At 37.4% G+C, this 19,697-nt stretch overlaps 1 protein-coding gene across 2 annotated transcripts in view; it reads left to right on the top strand.

The window, feature by feature from the left end:
- Positions 1-19,697, top strand: part of KIFAP3 (kinesin associated protein 3) — a 192,741-nt gene that overhangs the window by 78,880 nt on the left and 94,164 nt on the right. For both annotated transcript variants that reach the window (XM_044005022.1, XM_044005023.1), the window contains exon 11: positions 17,974-18,074. In XM_044005022.1, coding sequence (XP_043860957.1) covers positions 17,974-18,074 — 101 coding nt within the window. The remainder of the gene's footprint in view (positions 1-17,973; positions 18,075-19,697) is intronic.

Genomic DNA, 19,697 nt, shown 5'->3' with positions numbered 1-19,697 from the left:
GTTTACTGCAAGTCTCTCCCAATTCCAGTCTGTCTCCCACTCAGCTGTCAGTGATACTGCCCTCCTTGCTGTTTCTCAAACAAGAATTCCAGTTCTCAGCTCCAGGCTTTTTCACTGGCCATCTCCCTGCCTGAAATGGTGTCCTTCCTTATGTCTGCCTTCAGGCTTCCCTGGCCTCCTTCAGATCCCAGCTGAAATCCCGCCTTCTATGGGAAGCCATTCCCTCTTCATTCTGGTGCCTTCCTTCTGTTGATTAATTCCAATTGATCTTGTATTTGGTTTGTACATGGTTATGTTATGCATGTCGTCTCCCACATTAGATTGTGAACTCCTTTCTTTGTATCCCCAGCTCTTAATACAATACCTGGCACATAGTAGGTACTTACTTGAGTGACTCTATAGCTAGGACTTGTATTACCGTTTTTTACTATTAAAATTTCTCTTCTTTTTTTGCATATCATTTTAACCTTACCTCAGATATTTTGAAATCCTTTAATCCTTTTTTTATTCATCATATCTTTCTTAGCTTTGAATCACCAATCCATTTAATCAGCATTCCTTCTATGTATTCATGCAGGACACTGGCAGAAGTATTGAACAAGACAGGCCTGCAGCATATCACTAGAGACTTATCTCCAAATTGAGTTCTTTAATCTTTCTAAAGAGCTGAGAAATCTGGGGTGGATACTGTTCCTACCACTACATGGTGCAATCTCTTCATGCCTCTAGATAATTTTTTGAGTTGCTATAGCACATGCACACCCAATTCATTATTTAACGACCAACCTTCTGGGGATGAAACTTTCCAATCTAAGCAATTTCTCAGAAAGTGGTCTATTACTAGGCCCTCACTTGAAGCCATTTCACCTTAATAGGGCCTGCCAGAGCTGACCTCTAGGTTCACATTGATCTATTAATAAAGACTCTAGGTACAGTGTTTATATCCACTTAATTGCTACTAATCTGCTTACAAACCTCTCCTATCAAAATAAGGCACCACTTCTTCCAAGAAGTCTTCTCTCATCCACTCAGCTAAAAATGAGCTACCCTTCTTTGGATTTCTCCTAGAATATTCAGTTTCTCCTTTGCCTTTACCACTCTCTGCCTCATTATATAGATGGTTCTTTGTTTATATGTCCTATCACTCTTATTAGCTTGTAAGCTTCTTGAAGGTAAGGTCTCTGTCTTATTTCCTTGTTTCATCCCTGTTTTCGCACACCTTGCATGTAGTAGGTGTCTAATAAATGTTGAACTAAAATGCCTTGAGAAATTCGGATATATTTTGTCTATAGTATTCTCCTGCACTGTCAGCCTAGTAATTTTGTCAAGAATATTAGTAATAATAATGCAGTTTTTTCCTTAACTTGAATAATCAGGGATGTTTCCTGATGCTTAAGAAAAGATATTTTTTAAGAAAGATGTTGTTGGTACATAGTAAGCATTTAATAAGTGTTTTTGGACTGACTGATTGACTGTTGCTGCAGAACCCTATATAATAAACTTAACAGAGAGCTAGCTGCAATTTAGTTTAAATAACTATAACACATTTGGGATATTGCTTATTTGAGCCTTGGACAAAAGTTTAGGGATTGTCCCATTTGTAAAGTAAGTCCCTCTACTTCTTCAGCTTCTTTTTAAGCCTTAATACAGTTAATTGTGTCAATAATGACCATGACCTCACTTTTCCTCACCCAGTATATCTAATCATTTGCCAGCTCTTACTATTTTTACCCCCATATCATCTCAAATTCAACTTTTTTATTTTTACTCAGCTACCACCCCAGTTCAGGTCCTCATCACTTTTCCTTCTCATCACTTCAGCATAGTTTTTGGTACATAGTAAGAGCTTAATAAATGTTTATTGATTGATTAATATTGCAACAGTCTCCTCTCCCTGCTTCAAGTTTCTCCCTCTCCTAAATTGCATCTTTCACCACTGCCATAGGGATTTTTCTTAAGCCTTGAACTGACCAGATCATTACTATACTGGATAAATTCCAGTGGCCCCTAGTGACTCCAGGATAAAATATAAACTTCTCTCGTTAGTTTTTGGTTTTGGGGGGTTTGGTTTTGTTTGGTTTTGGTTTTTTGGTGGGGCAGTGTGGGTTAAGTGACTTGCCCAGGGTCACACAGCTAGTAAGTGTCAAGTGTCTGAGGCCAGACTTGAACTTGGGTCCTCCTGAATCCAGGGTTGGTGCTTTAACCACTACAGCACCTAGCTGCTCCTCTCGTTAGTTGTTTTTGTTTTTGTTTTTGTTGTTGTTGTTTTTTTGGTGAGGCATTTGGGGTTAAGTGACTTGCCCAGGGTCACACAGCTAGTAAGTGTTATGTGTCTGAGACCAGATTTGAACTCAGGTCCTCCTGAATCCAGGACCAGTGCTCTATCCACTGCGCCACCTAGCTGCCCCCTCTCGTTAGTTTTTAAAACTTCCTTCACAACCTGACCCCAGACTACCTTTCCAGCCTTCTTTTAAGCTATTCCCCTTCTTCTGTACCTTGTGTATCTTGAATGGACTTCCTCTCCATTGAATTCCTCTCTTCCTTCAAGATGCAGCTCAGATACCACTTGTGTGTGGAGCCTTTCCTGATCCCATCAACTACTGGTGACGGGCTTCGGTCCACAAGCATTTATGAAGCACTTACTGTGTGCCAGGCAATGTGCTAACTGGGCTGAATACAAATACAAGCGGAAAGAAAGAAAGCCCTTGCCTTCAAAGAGCTTACATTCTACTGGGGGAAGAAAACACATAAAAGGAAGGGGAGATGGGGGAGAAATGAAGGTACTGCCTTGAAGCATGGTGAAGAAAATCTGGAGTTAGGAATCTAGCCTGGAGAGGGATGAAGACATGACTGGCCTGGGTGGCCTTCTTAAAATGGAGGTTCTGGGGGGAACTAGCTAAACAGAGAGAGAGGCCCCAGGGTGGAGGGCCCAGGGATAGGGTGAGCTTCCATAGTGAAGAGGATTTTATGGTATGGTAGAGAAAGGCCTGTGCAGAGTCAGGAGTGCAGCCCAGGAAGGAATGAAGCCTACTACCTTGTTTTTATTCCTTATGTACTTATAAATGTAGATGCTGTCTTCCTAATGAATAAGTTCCTCAAGAGTAAGGATTGTTTCATTCTTTGTCTTAGGATCCCCTGCACCTAATAAAGTTCCAGGCACACAGAAGACCTTAATAAGTACTTTTCAATTAATTCAACTTATGATTTAATCTAAAGCATCAGTTATCTAAAGTAGTGCAGTACCAGTGTTCTAAGCTATATTTTCAGTTTTAATTGAAACTAATCTGCATACTACTGATTTTTTTAATGTCCTTTATAAACCTTTGCTAATTTGCATGGCTAGTTTATACCGAAAGAAAGTGCCTTATTAGCCATGCCAGGAAAATTAGAATTCAGATTCAGTAGCATATGTTGTGCTTATTTCTTAGTTCCACATCAGTCATTCAGAAAAGGAATCTGAGATTTCATTCAGTGCAAGGTCAGGCCAGGCTGTCCTTTTTAGAAAAGAAATTAAGAGTGTCTAAAAAATCCCAATTTAGGGGCAGCTAGGTGGCGGAGTGGATAAAGCACTGGCCTTGAATTTAGAAGGAGGACCTGAGTTCAAATCCAGCCTCAGACAGTTACTAGCTGTGTGACCTGGGGCAAGTCACTTAAACCCCATTGCCCCGCCCCCCAAAAAATTCCAATTTAATACAAAAATATGAGGAAGAAAGAGCATCAGATCCTAGGAAGAACAAATCCATAATTGGTTTTGTGATTCCTAATAAGGGGACCTGATTTCTCTTGATCCAGGTAGGTTACACTGTAATAATCTGGGTCTAAGGGTGTTTTCCAGTGTTGTAGAAACATTCCATCAACATGTAGAGAGTTGTTCCAGGTCAAGAAAGAGTTAAGTGATAAATGTTTGTTCTCTTCCTGTAGAGAAAAGTCTGATTTCACTTACTTTTAGAGATGGCCAAAGCAGATAGTCCCTTAGAACTGAAGTATTACTTCCTCTCTCCATCACATCAGATGTCTTTGAAACAACATTCAAAAATTTGGCTTCTGGCAGCTAGGTAGTGCAGTGGATAGTGCACCGGCCCTGGAGTCAGGAGGACCTGAGTTCAAATCCAGCCTCAGACACTTAAAACTTACTAGCTGTGTGACCCTAGGCAAGTCACTTAACCCCAATTGCATCACAAAAAAACCAACCCACAAATGTTTGGCTTCTGACATCTACAATTCTTTTTATTTTCACATTTTAAAATAATACTTAGTTGTGATTTAATTTTGAATTCCTCAAAAGTATCAGCTAATGCAAAGACAATACTTGCACATTTTCTTATTGATTGCTATTTGTGAGTAGAGGTATTGTATACTTCCCTTTGATACTTGTAGGGCTTCACCCCAAATACTATTTCAAAACTGAGATAATGAACATATAACATAGTATTTGCATTTAGCTAATAATTTTTGGTTGTGAAGAACAAGATATAAAAAGTATAGAAATACTTTTTCTGAGTTGATCATCCCAAATGCTCTTTAAAAACTGAAGTGATTTGTTTTTAAATTAGCATGCTTTTGCTTTTTAAAAACTCAGTTGCCTTTATGACAGCTTCTTTAAATAAAGCTGAAAGAAGATTTTTTTTTAATGATTTTTGCATTTTGGCCTTTTTGTTACCAAACTTGTTATGGAATTTCACACATCTGTTTCAGAGAGCAGCTCCTCATAGGCTACTGCACTATTTCCCAATGTTAATAGGCCTCATTTATCCTATAAAAACCCCTACATTTTCCTACCTGATCAAGTGAGCAAACAATAAGGGTCAGATGTGGCCAACACCCTAACACAAAGCACATGTCTAGCCGTCAGGGTGAGGTAAAGTCATATCAAGATTGCTTGAAGTTATTAATGGCAGTAAAATTTATGCTTCCTCCTGTTTTCCCAATTAAATCAAGAAGCCTTTTTTCTTAAGGTTCTTCTGCAGCAGCTGGTTCTAATATGTTGTGTGTGAACATTGCCTGAGGTGTCTCCATTTCTGTATAGTAAAAATTGACTAAAGCACATTAAGTAATAGGTCAATGGAAGGGACTTATTGGCTAGAAAATCGTTACTATTAAAGGTGTTTTGTCCATATTTATACTATGGGAATGCATATTTATATAGTATTTACATTCTTGCTGAAATTTGCTATGATGAAAACCACTACTTAAAGTGCTTCTTTTTATATAACATTTGCTGATCTGGATATAATAAAAGAATGTTACTTAAATAGGTAATAAAATAATGGAAGACATTGTGTTGAAAAAGATTTGGAAAAATAACATCATGGCAAAGTGTGGCAGTTGTACATAGTAAAACACAAATTATTGGATTTCACACAAATGCACATTTAGTTTGCATTTTTAATATGTCTAACATCCCCTCAATAAGTTTACAAGTTCACTGACTTTTGGGGTTTTAGGTGAAATAATTGGACACACAGAATACCTCTTTATATCAATCATCTAATCAGAAAATTACCTCTAAAGTCTGACATTTTTCATGTTGACATTTACCTACAAATTCTTTAACTAGTGCAATTTTCGACTTTGGTTATTTTTCTCAACTCTGTCCTAGCATAGATAGTATTATGGATCCCAAATGATAGACATATATATGTGTGTGTGTGTGTGTGTACTGTGTGATAGAGCTCAGCCAACATTATTGGCTTATACCAGTCTAAGTTTAAACATAAAGGGGGAGGGATGGAAATAAGCATTTCTATAGCCACTGTTGTGGACCAGGTCCGGTGCTGAACACCTTTGTTGCTATTGCTGCTGCTGTTGTTAAAACAAAGATCTCATTTGATCCTCACAACAACCCTACAAGAGAAGTACTGTTATTATCCCCATTTTACAGCTGAGGAAATTGAGGCAAACAGCAGCTAAGTGATCTTCCCAGTGTCATACAGCTAATAAATGTCAAAGGCCAAATTTGAACTCAGAGTTTGGTTCCTGATTCCAGGCATCTGATCTTTGTATCCAATTTCACATGTGCTTTATTAAGCTAAGATACAGCAACTAATTCGAAACTTAATCATTGCATAGTGAAGAATTCTAAGTGACATTTAATAAGTGTTTGTGGAATTGAACTGAATTAAATAAATCAATTTAACATATATTTATAGTTTTTTTCAAAAAATAACAATGAAAATTGAACTTGTCTTACTAATCTTTAAGCCCTATTTTATGTAGATCAAGGGGTTGTTTGTCTCATGGACCACCTTGGCAGTCTGGTAAAACCTGTGGAACTTTTCTCAGTGTTAGATTTTTGAATTCACAAAATAATATAATTTTTCCCATTTATATTCAGACCTCTTTGGGGTCTGTGCACCCAGGTTAAGAACCCCTAACCTAGTGATGTTCATTATGACATATTTAAACACAAATTGAAGTAGATATTATGTATATGCATATATCTATAGTCAACATAGCAACCCTTATTTTCTGAAAATATTCACTAGATAGATGTTCCAGTATTGATTAGCCTAAGAGTACTGTTACTTCAGTACTGCTCTATTTTGATACAGATGTGCTCATATTGCCACACCACTCTCATCTGGATCTGAGGTCTTTTTTGACTTCAAAGGGAGTCCTGTATTTAGAAGGCAGACATGGGGTGTGTAGGAGAATGAGAATCTGGCTAATAATGTGGCCCATAGTTTGTGTTCTCACTCTCTTCACAGAATGTTGGGCTGGGTCTACAGCAGAAGCAGAAATGTGGTTTAGAGTTCTGGTGTTCGGAACTCATATTTTTACTTGACTGAGCTATAAATGGAGAATACAGGTCTCAAAATCCCAAATGTCTTAGAAAATTAGTTGCTGAATGGCCCTTTACTAATCACTTCAAAGATGGGGGGAGAAACTGAAGACATTTTGAATTTCAGATCCTAATCGGTATGTATTTTGCCTTTTAATTGGCAGAAAATCAATTGCAAAAGCAGGCAAGGGACCTTAGTTTTGGGGTTTTTTTCTTCTCTACTCCAGCTGTTCCAGCTGACCTACAGCTGCAAATTTATTTTAAAAAATAAAAAAGAGTTGTTTCTATAAACTCTTGAATGTATTTTATAACCGCAATAATTCCCACAAAATCATTTACTAGAGTTAATTATTGGTTTTGTTAAGGTATTAACTGCCCTCATCTGGGAATGAGCAAATTTTCTGGAATAGCTGCAGAAGTGCTAAGATAATTCAGCAACACTTTCAAACAACGAGTCAGTTAATTAATGGTAAATTCCTGTGGAAATTCTATCAAAGTACTTAGGACCTCTGCATTTAATGCCCAATGAGTTCATCATAATTTATGTTTATTACCGCAAATACCAAAGAATTCCATAATGACGGGGACATTATTTTTTACCCTGTCCTTACTCCTTGAGTAGATTTGACTAATCCACTTCAAGTCATTAAGGATCCAGTTCTCAAAACTGTCAGTCTTTTCATCGTGTTGCTTGAAATTCATTTAACCTTTGGTGCTATGCCAGCATACAGACTGTTGGCAAAGTAATCTTACTTGTTTATGCTGCTATTGGGGTATAATTGATGTCTACTAGTCACAAGGGAGCCTTTTTTAAATACCTGCTATTCACAGGAGAATAGTAGCTATTTGGGTAGAATTTGGGGCTCCTAGTGAGATGGTGTTTTATAAAAATGAACCCCCTCTAATTCCTTAAGAAAGCCATTTAGTAAGGTTATAAATCGTTCTTCATCTTAAAATAGTACTTTTAAGAACTGAGCTAGATCTTTTTATTCCAAAGATATGTAAAAGATTAGCTCATAATTAGGGATTAAACTCGAAACTTCACTCCTGATCATTTAATCTCTTTTAGAAACTGTTTATTACTATGTGGAATGAAAAGTAGTAGAATAGGCTTTAAATAACAGTTTTCTGCCTGCCAAAGAGCCCTACCATTGCCTATCCTCATCTGTTGTTAGAGGAGTAAGTGCAGGCTAATTTCAGAAACCTTCCCATGTCATGTATTCCCTTCCTGTACTAAATCGTTGCATCTTTTTGTTATAAATTGTCAAACGTTTGTTTGATTCCATCTGACAAAAGAAGTCTATTTTGTGAGGAAATTTACTAAGTGTATTTATCATATTCATATTTAAAAAACGCATTAGTTATTTGAGAATGAAAATGAGTTCTATCACATAACTAAGTTGTTGGTAATGTCTAGAATCAGTAAGCTAGGGTTCAGGTTACTATACTGATTATAACATTTGTCTGTAAAGCCCTTGTTTGTAACATTGTTCCCTCAATGTAAACTGCAAATTTCACTGTCTGTGACTGGTCTCATTCCGTAAACAACTGAGGAGGTAGAAAGCACATTTATTCAGTCAGTTCTATATTACTAAAAATGAACTGATTCTGATCCTAGAAAACTTCAAGATATTTCTACTAGGTACATTGGCAACTCTGCCATACTCCCTAGTCTCTTCACATAGCAGTGGGGCCTGAAGCAAGGACAGGGAGGCTTCCATGGCACTATTTGAAGCCTAGGTAACTAACTATCATGCCATACAAACCAGATAAAGTTGTCTAAGTACATGAAGGGCTAGAAGTAGAGGAGTATCATAGAAAAACATCAGAAGACAAATCAAAGATCTAAAACCAAAAGAAAAAAGCTATTCTACCAAGTAAACCAACCATCTACCAACTCGGATAGTAGAAGTCACATTTGTCAGGAAGAACCATCCATGTTTTTCATTTCTTCTTACACCTCCACATCATGCTTCCTTTCTTGACCAACCTCATTCATTCTAGAAAACGTGGACGTAGGAACTAGTGGAAGAACCACAAGGCTTCTACTCCTCCCAAGGAAAAACCCAAGGTGAGACAGAAGTGCTAGGCTCTGCTTTACTCCATACGCTGAAGTGTGAGGCAGAGCTTCGATATAATTGCTCCCTTTCCACGGAGCAAGAAAACAGATTTAAAACCTAGATCGTATCAGACACAAGTGACTAAAAAGTGCTAAAAAATAGAAGATCATACCATATTTATTTTTTGTTGTCTATTAAATATATTTTATTCCATGGAGCCAAAGGCAGCCTTAAACATTCTCCTCCAGCCAGGTATATCCCTTTGGAAATTTTATGGTAGAGCATAGGCAAGATTTGCAGCTGATTAGAAAGACATAGATGGATTGCAATTTGTACTTATTATGGGAATATTCATATTAGTGATATAATAATAGCTAACATTTAATATAGCACTTTAAGATTTGTGGAAAAAAGATTTGGGAAACACTTTATGGATATTATCTCATTTAATATCAGATATCCATTAAAATATCAGAGAAAAAAACTTTGTAGCATAAAGAACTGCTGCTAAAACTGACTTGGGCTTTCTAAGGAATAGTGAACACTCCCTTATTCTAGAGAGTTTCAAAAGGAGGCTCATTGTTATGGATGTTATAGAGGGGGTTCGCTCAGAGGTCCTTTCTAATTCTGAGATTCTGTGATTCTGTGGGTATAGGATGGAACCCTAAATAGAAAAGGAGGCATCTTCTGCCAAGCCATGCCTCTTCTGTAAAGGGTAGTGGACTAATGTCTAAGATCTTTTATATCTAGATAATGTGACTCTTATTTTACATGGAGTACTCATTAGTTTTCTAGCACTTTGTGGATAAGGGACCTTGACACAGAGAAATTGCTTACTTTCATTGCCACCCTGTCTCATTTAACCTTCAGTGTTGTAGTGACTTGAGTCTGGAATACAAAATTGATTTGCCTATGGATTCTATCCAGTTAACATTGATGCTCCTTGCCCCATATATACCAAACTATTTATAGTAACACTTTTTGAGGGAGTAAAAAACTGGAAACAGTAGATTTCCATCACTTGAGAATGGCTAAACAAATCATAGTGCATGAATGTAATTAAATATTAATATTGCAAGAAACTACAAATATGATGAATAAAAAGAAGCATGGAAAGACAACATTAACTGATGCAAAGTAAATTAGAGTCAAGAAAATAATATACACAATGACGACAACAATGTTAGTGGACATAATAGCCACAAAATAATTAAAAATGAATGTTGTAAAATTACAAAGAACAAACTTAGCCCCATGAGAAGATACCTCCCTGCACTTCTTTGTAGAGATGAGGGAGTACACAAGTGTGGAAAACTGCATGTATTATCATAATTTTTATTATTGATTAGTTTTGCTGATTTTTCTCTTTTATATAATTATATGTTATGTAAGATGGCTTTCTGGTAGGAGGAGGGGAAATTTATTAAATTTTTTAGATAAAATTTGTAAGAAACATGCCGATCATAGGAATCAGAAAACTGAGAGGAAAACTCTTAAGTTGTGGGACTTTACATAAAGGTTATATAAATTATTAATTTTTAAGAACTAATCATTTTTATTACTTTCTTTTCTTTTTGTGGGGTAATGCGGGTTAAGTGACTTGCCCAGGGTCACACAACTAGTAAGTGTCAAGTGTCTGAGGCTGGATTTCAACTCAGGTCCTCTGGAATCCAGGGTCAGTGTTTTATCCACTGCGCCTCCTAGCTGCCCCCATTTTTATTACTTTCATTTGTGCCACTAATGTGTCCAGTAATTTTAGTCTAAATTTCATTACAGCACTAAACTTTTCTGTTGTCTATTGATTGAGAAGCATAGTGATCTGCTGCAAATTTATAAAACTTTATAGACAGAATTTTAGAACTGGAACTTAAGAAGTCATCTGTTTCAAATCTCATATTACAATTGAGTAACTTGGAACAAAAGGACTCATAGCTAACCCAAGATCACCAAGTGATCCTAGTCAGAACTAGGACAATAACTCAGGTCTCTTGATTCCTGGGTCAGTCGGTAGAACACTGCCCACGTTATCCCACTAAAACTGCCATTTTGGTGTTCTTTTCCCCAAAACCATTGCTCTAACCAATATCCTTTACCTCACCCGTACATATCTTTGTTACCACCTCTTCTCACTTCCGGCTTTAAAGCCCTGCGTTTTTAATTTCCTTTCTGGAAGACGCACCTATTTGAGCAATTGGCTCCCTGTCTACCATCACAGCTCCCTCATTTGGCGCCTCTTTTTCCAACGTTCTTCACTGTTACCAACTTCTTAGCACATAGAATTGCTATATCTCTACTTTCCTCACCCCTGTTATAGCTTAGCACATTTTTACTATTGATGAGCAACAGTTAGACTTGACTCTCAACTGCTGGATTAATATCGACCCCCTATTTTTCTCCATTACAATCCAGCAGGTCCTATAATGTTAAATCACTTCTTTTTAAGGCATTTTAGTGTAACGACAAGAAAATAGAAAGTCATTTAATATAATAAAACTGCGCAAATATTAGATGGACGTGGCTAGGCTTGGTAGTGGTGGAACTAGTTATGTTTGAGAATGTTTTCCTACCCCATATTGAAAGCATTCAGAAGTCCTGCATTTCTGGAGAAGAAAGAGGAATGCAATCTTGGTACAATATTAGGAGCACTCGTCATTTTGAATGTGTAAGCTGAATTTTTGTCTCGTCCTATTTTCATGACTCTTCACATAAAACTCCATCTCCCTTTCTCTATATCCTTATATCTCTATATCCTTACACTGCCTGTCGCCCATGACTGTCCTTTTCATTTCCCACCTGGCTGGTCACCTCTGGATTTCATCATGCCCCCAAGGAACTTCATCTTCCTTTAAGATCATATCAATCGTGGAACTCATACCTCATCCGTCCTCCCTGCCCCTAGGTTCCCCCTCCCGCCCTTGATTGCAGAGGATGGAGGATGGACAGTGCAGAGCTCTTTCCAGGTTAAGTTAAGGGATGCGTCCTGGCTAGCTGCTGCTTTCTTTTGCACCCAACAGCACTGCCACTAGGTGCGGCTTGCCCTCCCTTTTGTCACCTTCTTTATAAGAATTATATGCACCATTAGATTGTGAGCTCCTGAAGGGCAGGGACTGTCTTTTGCTTTTTTCTGATCCTCATAGCTACTATGCCCCCAATTTACGTATTCACTATATGTATGCATTCATATATATATGTGTGTGTGTGTGTGTGTGTATGTATATATTCACTATATGTATGCATTCATATATGTGTGTGTACATATTCACTATATGTATGCACTCATATATATATATATATATATATATATATATATATATATATATATATATATATATATGACTTAGGAAAAATATATGCTTATCCATGAACATGTTATCTCCCCCAATAGAATGTAAACTACTTGAGGTCAAGACAGTTTCATTATTTTGTCGTTGCATCCCCAGCACCTAGCATGGTACCTGGCATATAATAATGCTTCATAAATGCTTATTGACTGATTGATAACAAAGTTGTTTCCTCTATTTTTTATGACCCAGATGTATTTTATATTGAATATCACTCATCTAAATTAAATACCTTCTCAGCACAACAATGTAGATTATTAGAACTTAGATATTAATATTTATTGTTTTAGGATGGGCAGTAAAGCACTTACTATAGTTCTGATACTGAAAGGCTAGAATCTCTTAAGTATATTTTTAGATAGTTTTTTTTTAATAATGTACAAAATCATTGTACTAATACAGTGCCACTCATTAATGGCATGCTTATTTAGTAACAGTAATCTTCACTGTACAATGTGGAAATATTTGATTTCCCTTTTTTGAGTATCCTCTTTTATATAGAGAGAGAGACTAGATTAGTCATTTCATTGAAAGAGGGAACTCTCCAAAGAGAAAACTGATGAAGGTCTACACCTACTCTACAACTGAGAGTGTTAGAGAGATACCTGGAGCACTAGAAGCTTAAGTGACTTACCCTGAGTCAGCCAGTACACATCCAAGGTGAGAGACTTGAACCCAGGGTCTCCTAGTTTTCAGGTGACTCTCTATCTACTATGTCACAGATGCCTAGGAATGTTATACTGTTACAAATGGAAAGTGGTCTACATGCCACTCTATTTTTTCCTGTGTATCAAACTAATAGATAAGCTACTCTAAAGTTTTTTTTCAATTCAAAAATTCTTGACGAATGGAAATCAAATTATATTTCAGCATATTCTAAAAATTAAGTAACTTTGTATTATGTTTTACCTCTTGTACAAAGAGGAGAGGTGTCAAGATAAGTACTAATTCTTGGTAATTTGAGTTAGACTTTATTTCAGTGCAGCTATTCAGTTGAGCTATATTGATAAACAAATGAATATGGAGTACTGAGTCATTGTGAGTTAAGTCTAGGTCCTTAAGTGGAAAATGAAAGGTTAAGAACACAGATGGGTTCAGTGGAAACCTCCATGATCAATTTGGCTGTGATATTTAACGTCAGTTATAAAGACAGCTAAAATGAGTAGACTCCATTCTCTCAGAGTCTGGCTTATATGTTTGCTGATATGGCTAATGTAAGATATGAACTAGAATGTCATATTAGTTTCTAACTTACATAAGCATTTTATAGTTACAAAGTACTTTTTTATATGATTTGTTTGCAGGAAACCCTATAATGTCTTAAAGTCTGAAAAATACTTCTCAAATCTGAGACTTTTAAGAGCAAAGCAGGGCTCTGTCTTTGTCTTGATGTGTAGCATAGTGTCTCTTTCTTATTATCTAGTGGTCTTAGATCATCTCTTAACTGAATGCTTTTTTTTAAAAAAAGATTGAGATCATGCAACCAGTGTTGATTAAATATGTACTATGTGTTCAGACCTGTTCTAGAGACTATAGGCATATAAGCCTATATGATTTCTTTCCAGCTATCATAGAGAATGTAATTCACTTAGCAGAGTAAAATATATTAAAAAATTGGAAAATACAAAAGATATATCTTAGGCATCAATAATTTTGGTTATTTTTGGTTAATTAGAGGTAAAAGTTGACACACTAAATAAATACAGTTTTCCCAAATGAAAACTGGGGGGTTTTGTCTATGGAAACCACCCACCTGCCTTTATACTTAGTGACTTATAAGTTAATAGATGAATCAACGAGAATTAGAATCATTAGTCAGCACGCCTTTATTAAGCATCTGATAAGTGAAGGTACTGTACAAGAAGAATGAAACAAACCCTTCTGCCAAGAAACTTACATACTCTTATGAGCATGCCTGTAACTATATAGAGAATAAATATGAAGAGATAAAAACAAACAAACAAATAGTTAAACACAATGTAGTTTGGGAAGTGCCAAAAGGCTTTCTCTATAAAGTGGTCCTTGAACTAGATCATCAAATGGGATTCTGTAAAGCAGCCATGGGGAGTGCCTTCCAGAAAGGAAGGATGGTTAAAGGCACAGATGCAACAAGTGGGTGAGGAACCGAGAGAAGGCCATTTGGGATGTATCACAGGCTTCCAGAGGTAGAAGAGTATTGTACAGTGAAGCTGGAGAGATGGGTTGGGGCCTCGTTGTGAAGGGCTTTAAAAAAAGGACTTTATATTTTATTCTAGAGTCAGTAAGGAACCATCGGCATTTAGTGAGTAAGGGAGGGGTATGGTCAGATACACGCTTAAGGAAAATCATTTCGGCAGCAGGGTGTAAGAAAAACCAGAGAAAGGAGAGACTTTAGGGAGGAAGACCAATTAGGTCACTGCAGTAATCTAGACAAGATGTGTGATGAGGGCCTGAACTAAGGTACTAGCTGTATAAGTAGAAGTAGGGGTCAGATTTGAGAGATGTGGTAAAGGTAGAAAGAGCAATAACTGATTGGCCATATGAGAGAGGGGTCAAGAATAATGCCCAGGTTACAAAGCTAGTACTCAGGAAGAATGGTGATGCCTTCAAGTCAACAAGCATTTATTAAACGTTTACTGTATGCCAGACTCTTTGCTAATCACTGGAGATACAGATATAAGCAAAAAGAAAGACAATCCTTGACTTTAGGGAGCTTAACATTCTAATAGGGAAAGCATCTAAAAGGGAGTTGAAAAAGGAGGGGAAGATTGCAGAGGAGAGAGATACCCTCACAGAGGTCTGGTGTTGAAATCTAGAAAATGAAGGAGACTGCTCTGGGCTCTTCCTTGAAATAGATTTTGGGAAAGAACTTAGCAGTGGGAGATGAGATCTCAAGGGAAGAGGGAGAAATCATCTGAGTCATGGTGATAAAGTCTGGAGAATGAAGAATGTCTGGTCTGGGCCCTTTTTCAAAATAAAGATTTCAGGAGAGTCTTCCATTGAAATAGAGAAATTTGGAAGAGGAATGGCTTTGGGAGAATGGGGGAAGAGGAGAGTTCTATTTTGAACATGTTGAGTTTGCTTTTTCTCCAGGACATCCAGTTTGAAATGTTCAGTAGGTAACTGATGATACAGAGCTAAAGCTCAGGGAACACAGGATATAGACAGACAGATAAATCAATCTGGGAACCATCTGATAGGGATGATAATTAAACTCATGGAAGTGAATGAGGTCCTTGAGAAAAAATAGAGAAGAAACGAGTATTCAGGACAGAACTTTGGAGAATACTAACACTTAGAGGGCATGATATGGATGATGAGCCAGCAAAGGAGGTAGGTAGGTAGGTAGATAAATAGATAGATATAGATATAGATATGGAGCATCTAATCATCTAGAAGGTAAATTAGGAGAGAATAGTGTCACAAAAAACCCATCTCAACAGTGTCAAAGACAGCAGACAAGTTAATAAGGATGAGAATTGAGAAAATACCATCAGATTTGTCAAGAGATCGATGGTAACTGAAAATAGTTCTTCCAGTTGGGTGATAAGGTTGAAAGCCAGATAGCAAAAGGTTAGAATGAGCAAGAAGAGAGAAAGTGGAGACAAATAATGTAAATAGTTCCCTCTCCCCCAAGAGTTTGGCTAAGAAAGAGAAGAGAGTTATAAGATGATAACTTGAGGAGATGGCGAGATCTAGTGAAGGTCTTTTAAGAATGATACAGATTTGAATGCATGCTTGAAGGCAGTGGTAAAGGAAACAAAAGACAGGAAAAGATTGAGAAAGGGAAAGGGAAGATATTTGGTGATACAGCTTGCTGAAGGAGAAAGGAGCTGAGATCAAGGTCACGTGTAAAAGTTTTGCCTTGGCAAGAAGGACCACCTCATTATCAGAAAGGAGAACAGAATTGGAGAGTGGGAGATAATATCAAGGGGCTTTGAGATGAGAAGAGGGAAGTCATACTGAATGGCTTTAATTTTCTCTACAAAGTAAGAGGCAAGATCCTCAACTAAGAGAAAGGGAGCAGTGAAAAGGGTCAGAATTTTGAGGAGAAAAGAAAAAGTTCTGAATTACTTCTGTGGTAATGAGATAGGGAATCAGTATGAGAGGAATAAGAGATTTGCCTTGCTGCAGTGAGGACTCAATTTTAGTTGGACAAAATGAATTTGTATTATACCAAACAGCTCTGGTCAGCAGCACATGGGTCATAGTTGAGGAGTCAGATGGTAGAAGTAATCCCTGACTGAAGTTTTGGTTGGGATGGGGTGGGGAGAAGGATTCAAAGACGATGACAATGAGAAAGTGAATTGAAAAGAGTCAAGATTAGAAAGGAAGGAAAGTGAAGTGCCGATAGGGGTGGAGGGATTAGATGAGAGTCATGGTCAGAGTAAGGTCAATTATTTTTACTGAAGAAGTAGGACACTTATGGGTAATGAATGGGAAGATCCAGAGTTGACCATCCTTGTGTGAGGAATTGAAGCATTAGAAAGTTTGATGGTTTGAGACAGCATCAGTGTGGACATTGAAGTTCCTTTGTTTAAAGGCAGGAGTTGAGGAGGAGAGGAAGACAGTGAGTCAGATATTTAGAGTGTCTAGTTCAATCCTCTCATTTTACAAAATAGGAATAAATAGGTTAAATAATTCCTGCTTTGCCAGTGTGACCTGATCAAGTCACTTCTCTTTGGGCCTTAGTTCCACGTGTAAAACAAGTGGGCCAGATTAGATGACTCTTTAGAACCTTTCAGTTGTAAATCTGTAACCCTATAATCATATAACTTGCCCAAGACCATGTAGGTAGTAAGTAGCAGATTCAGGACTGAAGCACAGATACTTCTCCATATTTGCTGCTCCACACTGCCTCCATTTAAAATCTATAACTTAAGAATAAAGCTTTCTCTCAGAAAAGTTTTCTATACATCTAGCTTTGCCACTAACTTTAGGGGCATGTTTTTTGTTTTTGTTTGGTTGGTTTTGTGGGGCAGTGAGGGTTAAGTGACTTGCCCAGGGTCACACAGCTAGTGAGTGTCAAGTGTCTGAGGCCTGATTTGAACTCAGGTCCTCCTGAATTCAGGATCAGTGCTTTATCTACTGCACCACCTAACTACCTAGTATTTTTTAAAATAAAAGCTCTCTATACATTTAGAGTTGGAAGACAATGTTAGAGCTCATCTAATTCAAGCCCCTAATTTTTACAGATGAAGCCCAGAGAGGTTTAGTTACTGGTCCAAAGGCAAGAAGCTCAGAGCTAGGTTTAAATCCAGTTCTTCTGACTCTAAATTCATTGTCTTTTCTACTTGGAAGGTGGTATTCAGTTGGAGGATGTGTTTTGTTTTTTGTAGTTTCTACTATACAGTATAACTAATAAATCTGGTTTTTCAGTTTAATATCAATACATATCAATACTAACACTAAAATGAAGAAAAGAAATTGCTTAGTTTGTATATTGTTAGTCACATACAATAATGAAGTCAGTAAAGGAAGATTATAAAATGTCTTGACCTTTTAGTAGGTACTATAAGAAAGGAGCAACTACTCTTAATTATGACTTTATTATTATTTTTCTGAAAGTCCTTTTCTTTAGATATTCACTTCAGTTAAAACACATTCACCATTGAGGATCTTACTGTCTTCCAAAGATAACTTGAATGTGATTCAATCCTTCTGATTTTCATTTGAAAACAAGTAAACTGAGGCAGGGAACTTAAAGTTTGTCAGATTGTGAATACTGGCTAAACATTTAAGAATTTAAAAATTAATCCTTTGTTCATTTGTATTTGTGGATTCTAATCATAGATGTGATTTTTTATTTCAGGAAATGAAAATTACAAGCAAATAGCAATGTGTGTTCTCTACCATATAAGCATGGACGACCGATTTAAATCCATGTTTGCGTATACTGACTGTATACCACAGGTAGGTATTTCTGCTTTAAGAAAACTTTGCAAGATGCTGATTTTTCTTACTTTTTCTTCTCCTGCACCTTCTTTGCCAATTCTTTTTTCTTCTTATGTTTATACTTTGATACTTAAGTTAGTCATTTCAATTCAACAAACATTTTTTAAGCTTTCTCCATGCAAAGACACAAAGGAAAGTGACCTGTCCCCAGGGAGACTCCATTCTTTTGGGGGATGCCATATGTACACAGATAAGTAAATTCAAAGTACATAGAAAATAATGGCATCTTACCTCAAGAAAGGGAACATTAACAAATGAGAGCATAAGCAAAGACCTCTTATTACTGCTAGTGCCTAAGATGTCTGGAAGAAAGTTTAGAATTCTGAGTCGTGGAGGGGATGACTAAATGCTTTTGAGATATGGGGAATCACCTGTACAGAGGAGGCAAGACATGGGATGGTGTGTGTGTGTGTGTGTGTGTGTGTGTGTGTGTGTGTGTGTGTGTGTGTGTGTGTGTGTATGTAGGATGGTGTGACTGCCAATTCTGCTCTGGTGACTCAACCAAGTCAGCAAGCATTTATTAAACACTTAGGATGTGTCAACTACTGTACTAGGACTGAGGATATGAAGACACAATAAAGAAGCCCTTACCTTCAAGAAGTTTGCATTTTCTTGGTGGGTAATAGAACGACATGTCCATATAAGTAAATACAAAGCAATTTCTGTAACAGGGAAGCACAGGCCTAACATGAGAGGTACTTTGTTAACTATAAAACAGGATTACAATAGAACTAGGGGAGCACAAAGGAAGGGATAGAAGAGTAGACAACTAGAGGGATGCAGCTGATAGGAATGGGTATGAGGGAACGGAGAGTGGTACTCTGAGAAGGAAATGTCTATGCAGGAGGCAGCCTAAGACGCTGCATCACAGGGATTCTGAATGGAGCTGGCATCACCCAGTATTCACTTCAGAGTAGCAAAGGTAAGGTTGATTTATCACCCCTTGAGAAAGAGCTAGAAAGCAGAGGTAGGAAGGAAAAAGGATTGAGGACACCAGTAGTAAGATTGATGGCTGGTCCTTGCTGCTCTCTACCTAATGATCAAGACAAGTCAGTAGAGTCCTAAGGCAGAGGTGCTTTTAGAGGGCTGAGAGATGTTTGAGGAGCTCTCACCCATGACCAGATAAGCTTTATCCAGGATTTGTTCCATTGTTGAATTTTCTCCTCCATCATGGTGGAAAAGGGGTATGGGTCAGTAGCCACTGTGGAGTAGGAGGGACAACAGAGCAGATGTCCAGTCTTTGATCCAAGCTGACTAAATGTCCTCTAAAGCCCTTTCTGGCTCTACATTCTATAATAAGTAACTGTGGAATGAAGGTTTCTGACCTTCTGTGACACTTATTAATGATCTTGGGGGAGTAGTCAGGTCCTAGGTTTTCTATGGGCATCTTGATAGTACTTCAAGAATTGTCAAACAGTCATGGTCTCATCTCTCCCCTAGCAAATCAGTCCACATTTATTAAGTACTTAATATGTACAATGCATAAGGACAAAAGTTAAACAATCCCCAGCCTCATTGAACTTGTTTTCTCCAGTGGTACAGTTTTCAACCTATCCTACCGTCTCATCCTGGGGCCTTCTT

The sequence above is a fragment of the Dromiciops gliroides genome, chromosome 4, assembly GCF_019393635.1.
Source record: "Dromiciops gliroides isolate mDroGli1 chromosome 4, mDroGli1.pri, whole genome shotgun sequence".
In the NCBI taxonomy this organism is placed as follows: domain Eukaryota; kingdom Metazoa; phylum Chordata; class Mammalia; order Microbiotheria; family Microbiotheriidae; genus Dromiciops; species Dromiciops gliroides.
This window is presented reverse-complemented; position numbering and strand designations above follow the sequence as displayed.